This window comes from Vidua macroura, chromosome 8, assembly GCF_024509145.1.
Source record: "Vidua macroura isolate BioBank_ID:100142 chromosome 8, ASM2450914v1, whole genome shotgun sequence".
NCBI lineage: Eukaryota > Metazoa > Chordata > Aves > Passeriformes > Viduidae > Vidua > Vidua macroura.
Genome location: NC_071578.1, coordinates 28855652 through 28869005, shown reverse-complemented (window position 1 = coordinate 28869005; position 13354 = coordinate 28855652). Strand labels below are relative to the sequence as shown.

The 13354-nt window shown below is 42.4% G+C and overlaps 1 protein-coding gene across 1 annotated transcript in view; it reads left to right on the top strand.

Moving 5' to 3' along the window:
• The window catches only part of FAM13C (family with sequence similarity 13 member C), a 115166-nt gene that overhangs the window by 65053 nt on the left and 36759 nt on the right, over positions 1-13354 (top strand). Inside the window, exons 7-9 of the mRNA XM_053983531.1 lie at positions 2943-2981; positions 7759-7815; positions 9468-9666. Coding sequence (XP_053839506.1) covers positions 2943-2981; positions 7759-7815; positions 9468-9666 — 295 coding nt within the window. The remainder of the gene's footprint in view (positions 1-2942; positions 2982-7758; positions 7816-9467; positions 9667-13354) is intronic.

The window sequence follows — 13354 nt, the reverse complement described above, 5'->3', positions numbered from 1 at the left end:
AGAAGAGAATAGCAACATATTTCTGAACCTTGGTATCTCTAAAATGTATGTAGATGTTTGCTTTGGGGATCTCTGGCATTTTTGTTGTCAGCTACGGGCTGTCATGTGATGTTTATGTTGGCTAGAGCAACACTTGGCAAAGGAGGGGAAGAACAAAACTGGGTATAAAATGGGAAGCTTTACTGCAGAGAAAGTGTCTTTTCCTAGACATAGGATTTGCAAAAATATGAATCACTGAAGCTGTTCAGAAGAAAAAAGGAAAAACTGATTTAAAAGCCTTTATTTTCAGAATTTCAGAAATGCGTGTTCTGATGAAATCAAGGTAAAAAGTCCTTAAAAGTTTATCTGTTATTCCATGGGGGATTTCAAAGCTTACTTCACACATAGGTGTAGCTTTATTTTCATTGAGACTTCGGGACGATGAGAAGCTGGCATGTCATCTGAATGTGGTGATGAAATACATCTGGCACTGAGAATTTCAGTGTGCTAAAGAGTGATGTTCTACAGCATTCTGACCCTCACTGCTTGCACGTCATTACTGAAAATAAGGAGCTAACAGCAGTTTTAGGTTTTCTCTGTGCCTGGGACTTAGAAGGAAGCAGAGATGCAGGTTCAAGCACCTTTGGCTCTCCCTTGTGAGGCCAGAGGCTCTTTGCCTGCTCTGGTCTCACCCTGAGCACATGGATGGGAAGCAGGTGGAAGGAGCGGGGTCAGCCAAGAGAGCCCAAGCCAACATCACTGTTGAAATGAGTGTTTGCCCCTAAAGACAAATTACTTTCTACTGTAGTTCCTCTTATGTTCCCCAGGAGCAGGGTGGCTCCATTTATCTGACAGGGGCATTGCTCTGAAACAGGCTCCTGAGTTTGCCTGGCCTTTACTTATCTGCATGTGTTATTACTATGCCTGTTTTACATGAAATTTCATTTTGTTGAATGCTTTCACAACCTTACAGGAAGAGACTCTCCACTTACACTGATCAGTGCTATCTTTAAAACTAGTTGAAGTTTGGGAGTGAGCTGCAATGTAAAGTGCTTCCCTAAAGGAGATTCAGCAATTGCTGTTCAGCACCAAAGTCCAAACAACAATAGAAAAGTGATGATGCTTTAAACCTGGCCTCAGTCCAAAGCATCCCTGCCTTACAAACTGATCTTCAGTCCTGTTATCTTCCCAGGAATAACATCAAAGTGCTAAAGTGCATTTGCACGGGGAATGAATTTGCAGAGAATTAGACCTTGACTTGTGCACCCACAAATGGAGAAGTCATGTTTGTAAGAGCTTCCTTTGTTGTGGGATGTATGTAGGTACCCAGTCCCTTAAATTCTACTCTAGCCAAGCTGTGATGCTTGTCAGTGTGATTTGGTGATGAAATGTAGTGATTCCTCTATGACACACTTGAAGTGCTAGCTGTGAACCCAGCCTTACCATTCCAAATAAGAGTCAAGCATTCACTTAAGCATTCTGGAATATATTCCTTAAAAAATAGTCACTTATTTTTAATGGCACTCTACTTATTGAGGATGTAAATTAAGCTTTTACTTCCCACACCATCTAGATGAATGCCTTTGTTCAGTTGCTGTCCTGCAAATAGAATAGCAATAAAGAAGTTTGTATTTGTATGGTCAGAGCAATAGAACTGGAAATTTTCCGTTTTAAGGCAGGATTTAATTACTACCTATTAAATTTAGCTTTTCTGTTCATCTTGCTCTAACAAAACCTGCTCTCTGAAGGGCAGAGGTCCCTGCAGACTGGCTGTGATGTCCTGATCCCCAGGTAACTCATGCCATTATGCACACTGATGTACATGTACAGATGTGAGAAAGCACAGAGCAGGCAGTGTGCGAGAGGTAGGGAGGCTGGGAGGGGGGAAGATGCGATGCACTGTTAGTGCTGCTGGTGAAAGAAAAGCCATTGTCAGGGCTGTGATTCCTGGCTGCCACTGCTGCCTGGGAAATGTGTGTCAACACCACGCAGAGGCACAAGCTGCTGCTGCGGGGAGGAGGAGGAGGAGGTGCCTCTCTTTATCCCTGCTCGGCTTGATGCTGGCGTCTCAGAGATGCCTTTGTCACAAACAGGAGTGCTCACAAGGCGTTGTCTGCTTTGCTTTCTCTCCCCCAGCCCAAACAACAACAACAACAACAAAATCCTATCTCTGCTATGTAGCAGTGAGATTGTTTGCTGGTCGGATTTTTTTTTTTTTTCTTTTTTGCTGCTGTAAGATTCCAGGATGATCCAAGAGTGTTGTTCGCTGGATTTGAGGGGTGTTGTTGGAGGGGGAATTCCACTGCTGCCTCAAACCCAGCAGTTTGCAATATCCTGAGCTGACCCTGCTGAATGTATTACATCAGGTCAGAAACATTTTGTTGCAGGAGCACAGCAGCCTATGCCTTTCACAGGAATGGTTTCATCTACTGCTTGCTGTTAGCTTAATAACCTTTTCTTACTTGTCCTTTCTGCCAGATATTTTTTTTCACAGAATCCCTTGGGGTTTGGCCATGCGCTGAGCATGTAAGAGACCACTTAACAAGAAAAACCTTCAGACAGCTTAGCTGGGCAACCCTATTTAAATAAAAAAACCCCTATGTTTGAAGAGCAAACATTTAAAGGACAGAATGCCAAATAGTTGTTTGTAAACCTAAGCCTTTATTAACAGCACAGTTACAGCTATAAAAGATGATGATCCGAGCCTCACAGTCTACCTGCACCCCTGCCTGAATTCTGGGTGCTGCTGGCTGGGCTTTGTGAGTGTTGTAGGACTAATCCCCGTGGTTTCTTGATTATGAGCATGTGCAGAGCAGCCCAAGGTAGAGCTGTGCATGTAGAGCGAGCACACAGAGACGTGTCTCGCAATGCCATGTTTGTGCATGTGTTCCTACAACTGAGGAGGATACAGGGAGCCTGCCTGCCTTGCTGATTTATCTGATGTTTTCTTGTTTCTGTTTCAGCATTCAGGATAAGTCCTTCAACACGACAGCTTTAGCAGAGTAAGTGAACACTTTAAAGATGTCCTTATTTTTAAACAGGAATGATGAGTTTAGTTACCGTACAGGATAATTGTAAGTGGTATGTGAGAAGTCCCAAGCTGTCTGTCACATATTTTGAGTTTTCTGTAATCTAAATATATTATTGCCTGTATGGGAAGGATTGCATAAAGCAGCTGCCTTTAAGTGCTCTGTGACTATTTAGCAGTGAAATACCTTTTTTGGGAGAATATATGCTGGGTGCACATCACACATGTTTAAGTGCATGATTTTCAGTGTCGGATAAACCTCCTGTCAAAATATTGCTCATTTCTGATACTGATGATCCTGTCAAACACAAGCATGTCTGTTTTCTAAGGACACATGGTCTGTACTTACCACAAGCATTGTTTGGAAAAAAAAAAAAGCCATTAGGAAATATTTTGAAAAATCCTTATACATTATTTAGACAGGTCAAGTACCAAAAACGTCATTCTTTTGTTATCCATTCCATAAACTCCTTAGATGGCCTTTTGTATATATCATAATCATAAGGATGTATATGTTGATTTTTCTTGTTGTTTTACAGAGACGACAGAACAAGGGAGGACATTAGAAAGTTAGAAAGGCAAGCCCTCTAGGAACTATTGCAAATGAAATGGTCTTTGTCTTATTTTAGTCTAAACCACTTCAATATTGGTGTTCTGTGCATTTTTACTTTGCATGCTTTTGATTGTTTCAAAAGCTTTTGGGGAAGATTCAGCAGCAGTAAGGAGCCAAGCTGTTTTTCAGGAGGAAAATGATGTATGGATTTTTTTATATATTAGGTGAGTTTTATGAGGTAAAATGCTCATAATCTATAACACCCCAGCTGGACAGTGAGCTGTTTGCTGAGTGCTGTGGGGACAGGGGACACTCTGAAAGCAGGCCAAATTTTAATCATCTGAGCCATCTCTGAGTGTTGTCATTACCTCTACAGGAAAAGTAATATTTCAAAAGGACCTAAATAATTTCCCTCTCTTATATTGCTTTATTTGCTTTTATTTCCTTGCTTTAGTTAATATTTAATTTAGTCACACTTTTTGTGTGACTGGAGCAGATATGGAAAGATTGAAGAGAAGCTAATAAATCATGGAGGGTTTTTTTGTTTGCTTGCATGCTTGTTTGTTTTCATTTCCTGTGTTCCTGTTAGTTACGTGATGAATTTTGGTCTGTAAAATTATGGGTTGCTCCCCCTTCACAGAAAAATGGCCAGATTACCGAGAATATATTTTTAAATATTTTTTTCTCCTTCCCTTTTCTCTGTCCCTATGTACATCCATTGTTTCCTGTAGAGATTCCCCTGGAGCAGTCCCTAAGCCTGCCTCCCCCCTGAGGTTTCTGGGACCTGAAGGTGATGGCTTTTCTCTGTGGGGCTTCATGTTAAGCCAGGAGGGTATAAAAGCTGCAAGTGTGCTGCCAGCCCTGCCCTTGGGGAGATGGAGAGGGGTTGGATCTCCCTCATTTCAGCTGCTGTTGGTTCTTGTTTGTGGGATTTCTTGTTTAATCTTATATTTCCAAACAAAGGGGTACAAACGTGTTTTTAGAAAAGAAAGGGAATGAACAATGATGCCTAAAAAGCATTGTCCCATTGAACAAACTTGGTTTCCAGACTTGCCTTCCCAAAATCTCATTTGGAGCCGTCCCCCAACACCTGCTTTTGAGAGCTGCTGAGGATACACAATTCTTACTGATTTCAGCTCTTATTGTTTGTGTTGACCATCTCTGAAAACAGATGAAAATAGATTTATTTAGCAGAAGAAAGAGAGAGTTTGCCATGCACATCTAGACAGCCTCATTTAACAATTTCTGTCTTTATTTGTGACAAAGCCAGGGCTTCCTGAATGGTATCAAGCCAGTGGTACAGCACTTTCAGGAACATTTCTCCAGACAAGGCGAGCGCCGGGGGGTGCCAAGCTCCCAGCAAGCCGTGCATGCAGCCTGGTTTGGGAGCTGCTCATGTGAGCTTCTGAAAGGTCAAGTGAGCAAAAGGGAGCAGTTCTCACTCTGGTCTGAAATGGCTCCTGTGGGAAGGTGAAAATGGTAGAAAGTTAAACAAGCTGGTCCCATTAATCCAGAGACCCTGCAAGAAACACAGACTATCCAGAGTCAGAGCAGCACTCCATCCAGGCTGGGATCCCATCTCTGACCTGACTGGCCCATGCCATAAGATCAATAATGGATGTACATTTAAGAGATATCCATCAGTCAGTAGCTGGATTGGGCACTGAAGGGAGAGGATTCACATCACTGGTTTTGTTAAAATACAGCTCCTACCCAATGTAAGCCTCAACCCATTAGGATTTCTGACCTGAAGCTGTTGTGGCATATTCTCTGGTGGTTTAGGAGTGAGGAAGATGCTGCTGCAGTTTTTTGGTTGTGGGAAGTCTCTCTGCTCCATGGCCACAAACTATCAAAAAATGTACCAAACTCTCAAATATCACCCAATCTATTAAATACAGCTAAAGCTAGACAGCAAGATTTGCAAGTTGGTGAAAGGAAAGGAAGGCGTGCATGTTTGTTTTGATATGTGCAGACAGGTGCATTTCTTTAAGAAATCAAGGTAAAAGCACTCCATGCTTCAATGGTGGATAGTTGCATTATATCAGAAATTCATCTTTTTAAAGGTCCTGCTATGGTCCTATCCTCAAACACTGTCTTGTGTGGGTGAGCTCTCAGCTTCCTGTTATTATTTATTCTTGCACAGACAAAAATTTCTGTTGGAAATTTTAGTATGTTGTTTCTGAACTTCTTCAGGATCTTTTGAATTTCATGATGGTCATTATATTCTCTGCCTCATTATTGCTTATCTTTGCTATCTGCTGCCATCCAGTTACTCAAATACATTTTGTCACACTCAATTATGTTGTTTATAAGTTGTGTCTTGTTTTATGACTTCTATCAGCTGCTGGGTGCTGAGTTAGGAGCTCTGCTTCTCGAGATCACCTCCTTACAGCCAGCTCAGCTCCACCAGTTAAGGAGAGTGCTCCTTAACTGGACTTGGCTTGGCCACTGGACTTGTGCTCAGCCATCCATTGTCCCTCCAGAGAGTGTCCCCTTTGCCAAGGTGGTCTTTCAGGACTGAAGGCTGCCAAGTGAGGTGACTGGTGAGAGAAGGGGGAGCAAAACTGGTGGCAGAGCTGCTTCCTCCCACCTCCTCTCTCTGAGGCACACCCAGGAGAGAGAGTTTGTCCCTTTAGGGATCCCTGGACTTTGCTGGCTGTGGTTTGTCCCATGGTGCACACCCCACCTGATGGCACCTTCTCCTGTGTCTGTGCTGGGAGCTCTGTCCATCCAGCTCTGACCTTGGCACTGTCTCCTCACAATGCATTTTCTTTCTGTTGTTTCGTCCCTCTAAAATATTCCTTCTAGTTCTACAGCCAGGTTCCTGGTTCCTTTCACACTGGGCTTCCTTATTCAACCCCCCAGTGTGGCCTGTGCCCCCCCTTGCTGTTTCTTGTGAGGCAGTCAGGTATTGGCCAGAGGGGAAGGTGTGACTGGCATCCGGAGGCAATCACATTTCTACAGTGAATTTTTCCATTTTGCACATCAAGCCCTGTCTTCCATCCATCATCCCACTTTGCCATGTGGGGAAAGCTGCACTCATTGCAGGAATATTGTGTGATTAGGGTGATCTGCCACTGTAGTTCTCTGCTCCAGTTGTGAGCAGCAAATGCTTTCATGCATATGCTGATGTATTCAGGAAGTGTAAACACTCGAGTGGCCCTTTAAATATTTTCTGCTGCAATCTGACTTTTGATATAGACACCAGCAGAAGACTGGTGGGGAAGAGGAATATATTAAGCCCTTGCCATCAAATTGCAATGCAGAGCTATGAATGTGTCACTTAATGTATTCTCTTCTATGTGGGGCAGTTCTCAAAATTTAACAAGTCAGCAAAAGTACAGGCTGCTTCCCCATAATGAAGAGATTCCTCTGCCAGAAAACTTCAAGGGATCCAGGCCTCCTTAGTGTCTGTGCCCTGTGAGTATGATCAGAGGGTGAGGAGAGGGCCCCGACTTTACCCCAGCAATACCAGGCTCGGTGTTTGCATAGTTTAGAAGTGCATGCTTATGGATGCATGTTTATCTGAAGAAAGACTGCTCATGGGCTTTGCAGGTTAAATCACCCTGCAGAGTTCAGCCATGCAGCCACAGTGTCATTTTCAGCTCTCAGTGCTTGTGGTTTAACATATTTATCCAGACTTCTCTTTTGCCTTAGGACAATTCTTTTGTTTGTAATTTAAAGGAAGTAATTGATTAGGATTGTTCAGGCATCTTAAAAAATGCTGCTAGTTCACTTTTTGAGACTAACTCTCACTTCATAATTTAGTTGGGGATTCTTTTTCCTGTGGCATAAAGGGTGACTGCACTATCATCATTAATATTTTTGTGAGTTTGTGAGAAAAACATCCTTAGTTATGTCTAATTATTTTTGAGGTTAATGTGAAGTATGCTATAAACAATTAGAATACAGAATTTCTTGTAATTTTCCTGTGATTTCTATGGTAACATCTGAATTCCTTGTAATTATTTCCATTTTTCTGAAAATGATATACCAAATTGTGCACTCTTAACATCTCAAATCATCTTCTTCCTCTGAGATTTGGACTATCATGGAGCAGCTATGGCATTAAATGACCCTAACTAAAGCATGAGGAGAAGAAGAAATGTGTTTATAGTTTGAGCTGTACTGTAATGTTATTAAAAGCTGTTTCTGCAGTTGGCAGAAAGCCACTAATTATCTTGTATTCATTTTCAAGGTGTGACGGGTTTTCAGACTCTGTGCATGAAGATCAAGCAGGCAGTTCCAGTCCCAGGTACTCCCCTGTAAACTTTGTCTGAAATCCATTGGCAGCAAGTGAAGCTGTGACTGCTTCTGTTCAACCATTGGAAAGAAACCTTTATTCTCAAGGGAAAGCAGAATTTCTGGGGTATTACCTGCAAAAGCTCTTAGTATTTCTGGGAAATACATATTTATCTCATGCACTTTTGCGTGATCGATATGAAGATTATTTACTGTTGTTATTATATATGTAAATATGTTATAGTCTGTATTCTTAACTTCACATCCTACTCCTGTCATTGAGATGCAGCTGTGGTGCTTATGCACTGAATTTTACTGTACAGCAGCTGGTGCAAAGCAGTAGTAAACAGAGCTTTGCAACTGTGCAAGGATATGCTCATTGCTGAGTGTATCTGGAAAAAAAACCCTTTAAATTGGAATTTAACTGAAGTATTCTTGAGGCTTGCCTCTCTCCTGGCTGTGTTAGTACATATGGATTGCTAGGGTATGCAACTTGACCTTTCAGGAAGATCTTAAAATTAGAGGATACCTTAAAAACACTTGTGCACATTGTTGGAGTGCCTGTGGGCTATAAAGCTGTAACTATAACAACTGCCTTGGAGCACACTTGCAGGAGGCATGGGCAGCAATGATGTTCAACTCCACAGGCACCCTGCAAGCATCCATCTGGATGCTGATGGGCCACAGATGGAAAGTGAGTTTGGCAGCTCAAAATCCTTAGGAGAAAACATTGAAGTAGCAAGTTATGCTTTCTGGAAAAAAGGAAAGAAATCTCAGGGGATCTAATTCAATAGCCCTTGACTCCCTCAGCCATGGAAGTTTCACACCAGGAGAGAGGTCATCTCCCAGCTAACCATTAGGGTGCTGCTACCAGCTGGAGCTAACATCTGAAATCCCACCTGAAAACCAGGCTCCAGCCAGGGATTTTGGAGCAGCAAAGCCACTGCCAGCTCCTGAGGCAGCCTTGCCTCCTGCACTGCGGTAACTTGGTGGTGCCACGGAGGTGCTCCCCGTGGAAGGCGTGAGAGCAGGCTAAGGCTGGAGTGGCTGGGTGTGGGTGACACTAGCAGGGTCTCCGTGGACAGGGCTTGCACATTGTAGTCTGGGTGTGGATTGAAAATTCTGTCCCAGGTCCCAGATGAAGCATCCATGAGTAATGCTGTCTGTTTAGGCCACCAGGTGTGCTCTTACACAGGAGGATGTTTTCTCCAAACACATCTCTGGCTGTTCAGACCTTACTTTGAGTGGCTTCCTCCTGCCCTTTGTGCAATGGCCCTCAAAGCCAGAAACCATCAGAAGGGAAGTATGTTCTAGAGAGGAATTACTGTCTGTGATGATATTTTTGTGAGGTTATATCTTACTGTGAATCATTGGGTGGGGAAAAGTCTTCTGCATGGAAAAGACAGTTTCAGATTTTATTTGGGGAATGTGAGCTGTAGGTCTGAAGCCCAAGAGTGCCTCTAAAGCTAACATTCAAGTAGCTCCACAGCTGAGTGTGTAATAATGCTAACAATAGTTTAGATCCATAACTGATGTGTAGACCACTAAATTTAGTAAAAGCAATATGCCATAAATAACTAAGAACTTGTTGCTCTTCTTCCTTCATAATGTTTTGACAGGTGTCTGAAATCCTGCCTGATGCCTTTCAATTTTATTTTCTTACAGAGACGATGATAACAAAGAAAATTACCCGGACAACTCTGCTGTCTTAGAGGAAAGGCAGCTGCCTTTGCAAGACACCCAGCAGCACAAGCAGCAGGTTTTAACTGACTGTGCTCTAAAGCCTGAAATGGGCAACTTAAAGCTGAGGAAACCTAAGCCCATTGCAAAGCTAGAAAATGGAAAAAGCCATGAGGAAAGTCAGGTAAAGAATTAAACTTACCAGGGGGAGGCTTGTGGCACAATGTCTAAGCAACTTTTGAAATGCAAAGAGGGGCTCCCTGGTAATTCATGGTGTGATTTGAGACCCTACAGTAATCTACCCTGACTTCCAGGGACCTGCAGTCTGCAACACTCCTGCAATAACAGTTTCTTTCTGCTGGGGAATTGCAGAGAGGGTTGTGCTGCAACTGCTTTCAGAAGTGAGTGGAGAGCATAGCTGAAGGTGTGCAAATATTTATTTAGACAGTTTCTGTTTTGTTTATTTGATCAGTGATCTTTTACTGGTATTTTGGTTTCAAATAGAGGGATTTAATAGTTTTCTTTCATCTTAAAATCTGTTTTTCTCATATTTAAGCAGTCAGACCATAGCAGTGCAGTACCACCATCTTCCTAGGTTGAGCTGGGGGGAGCAGAACTGTAAATTTTGTAAAAGGTACTAAGGAGGACTAGAAATGAGGAAATTCCTGCTGCTGTCTCTGGAGGTACATTTGCTCTGTTGACTCTAGAATTCCACCTCTCAGTAGCTGCTGAAAATGCCTCTGTTCTTCCCTGGTGCTTCCCAAGTTGTGTTGGATATGCAGTGTAAGGGGTAGAGCTCTGGTGCAGATTTAACCCCTCAGCTGGAAATATTCTCATATTCAAGATAGTTAATATTGGTAGATTTGTTGGTCTGCAGTAGGCACAAGGCCTGACATCTGCAAATACAGATGTCTGTATTTGCATAAAATTGTGCATACAAATACAGATGTCTGTATTTCCATCTCTTTGCTGTATAATGTATTTGGCTACTTTTTGTCTCTCCTCCCTTCTTGTTTGTGGATAGAAATTTGCAGATCTCTTTCTGAAGTACCTCAAGCCTGTCATAGACTAGGAATTATTTTGGACCAAGTTTCATAATTTTAGACAGAATGTCTTACCTTCTAAGTGAGAACGGTCCTTTTTGAATCCCTGAAGAAAAATTAAAACCAAATGGCAAATGGTATTATCACAGTCTCTTTCAGAATATCAATGTCAAACTCTTGCCCTAAAATTCCTACCTGTTCTAGAGCTGATCCAGAAATAAAGCAATAACTGGGAGTTTTTTTTTGTGACTGTACTGCATTACTAGGAAATATTATTTAACCTGCAGGGAGATGAGGTGAGCATGTTTATCAGCTGAGCAGAAAAAATGATGGGAATTTTGCCCTGTGAAGAGCAAGTGGAGGCAGATAAGGAAGAAGAGTCATGAAGAAGCTATAAAAGGGGCAAGGTCTGTCTCAGAGGACATCTACTGCTTTTTCAGCCTCTTCTGAGCCCCCTGTTTGTTTCCTGCCTGTACCTCTCACCCAACAAAAGCCAGCACAGCACAGATTTGCTGCTCTGGGGCATTTTACATGGCCCCAAGGGGTTAACTGGAAATGGTGAAATTATTTAATGGGAAACTTTTTGAGTATATAATTAGACTGCCATGAAACACCAGCACGACCTAAGTATGCAGCCTCTGGAAGGAAAAGCGGTGCCAGGCAGATAATTTTGACATGGCTCAAGGGCTTGAATTAGGAAAGACAGAAGTGATGAAACACTCTAACTGCATGAACCTTCCTTGGTGAAACCCCTTGCCACCAAGCCACTGGATGGGATAAGTGATGGGACAAGCTCCCCAGCAGCTGACAAACAGCACTTTCTGAGCACACGCGTTTATGAAAGAAAAGCAGCATGCGCTGCACATCATGATTGAACTGTTCATCCTTGTTTTCCTGAGATTATTAGCAGTGCTTTTTCAGTAATCTCCTCACTTCCCCAGCCTGACTTCTCTGTGGCATGAGAAGGAATGACACCAGAGCAGTGACAGAATCTCTGTTAAAGGTGTTGCTCTGTTAAGCCAAGGAACTCTTGGTTACTCCCTCTTATGTGTTATAAGCCCATAAGTTTCTTTTACAGAGGATTGTCCCTTTAAAATTAGAAGAGGCTATTGGGAGATGACTAAGTTTGCTGCATGTGTTGGAAGGATTAAAGTCTCTTTGGATGGAAACCATTTTTGTGTGCCTTTCTAGTTGTGAGAATCCAAGGGGTTTCCATTGTAGAACGTTTACTGAGAGGGAACAGACAGCTGTAATCAAGTAGAGGAAAGATGGGATTTTTGAGCTTCACAAAGCTCTCAGCTAAGTGTGATTCCTGTGCCTCTGATATTTTTGGCATAAGTGTAGCCCTGTGGTCATGTGCCTTTGGTCTTCATGAAGAAAAGGTTATTAGATTTACACTGATGATTGAAAAACCCAAGTGTAATAAAAGAGCAGCATCAGGTGACTTCACTTGACCACTTATCAGATGGCAAAATGTCACCAGAGTAAAGCTGTGCTTTGCATGTTGCCTGCAGTTATTTCCTGGGGGCAGGAGCTGGCTCTGGAGGCAGCTGTAACCTTTCCAAACAGAGTATGGGAAGAGAGGAGGCTGCTGGAATGCAACTGCACCACTGTATTCCAGCTATTTGGTTTCACCATTCCCATGGTTCCAACAGCTTCTTTAGCAATTCTGCAACACTTATCTATAGGAAATCAAGTAATTAGGATTTATTTGACTTCAAGTGGTGAGGAAGCATATGCCCAGAACATACTCCAGGGACTCAGTGTGAGAACAGATGGTGAGGAACAGAAAGTCTGCTTTCCTTGCCCAATCCTTTCTCTTGTCACTCACCTTTGGTGCACAGTCACGAGTATGGATTCTTGAATGAGTCATCCTCAAATTCCCTATTGATACTGGGACAGATCCCAGGACACCAAAGGACACCAAACATCCTAGCTAATAGGCAGAGACAGTAAAAGTTCAGCTTTCAAGTCTTATTATCAAGGTAAATGGCTATAAAAATGATGGCTTGACAATCAGTGACTAAGAATGACAATGCTGAAAACCACTGAGTAAAGTTTTGTATTTTGAGTATAAATGAAGTGTACAAATTGCTTGTATGTCAAAGAACTTCCAATAACTTGACATTAAAATTATGATTTTAAGTGCACAGTAATCAAAAAGCTGGAGCTGATATTGACACATCAGCTGCAAAAACACATGAGCACATCAGGCAGTCTGGAAGTTTTGCTTTGGTCTCTGGGTATACTCTGTTTATGTTTATTATGATGCAATTTCACTGTAGAAGTCACCCTCTTCAGTGAAAAATAAACAAAAATGCAGTAGAAGATGGGGCTCTCCAGTAGGTGCCTGTGACACATCAGGATTTCACTGCTCTTTAGAAACAGAGATTCCATCAAGGGTGTTTCCCTAGTGTTACTTGTTAGCACCCTAATGACATGATTTCTGAGCAGCAACAAAGACATAAAAGAGAAAAAAAAAAATACAGAGACAACCCAAAGCCACCCAACTCCTCTAACATCAAGCCTGCAAGCAAGGGCTTATTGCCAGCACTTGCTCTTGTCCTCAGCTTTCCCCTTCATCAAGCAGAAAGCACCTGGAATTGCCATGTTCTCTCTGCCCTGCAAATTCCCATCTGAAGAGTCCTACCCAAACTTTTGACTTCCATGCATCCAATCAATCTTTGAAACTGGAGCAAAGTCAGGTACATTGCTTTAGCAGGGAAGGGAGCTCTGTTGCTTTGCAGAGCGCATTGTATTCTACTTTTTAAACTATTAGACTAAAATATTTGATTACAAAAGCTAAAAAAGAGGTAGAAAAAAAGTCCC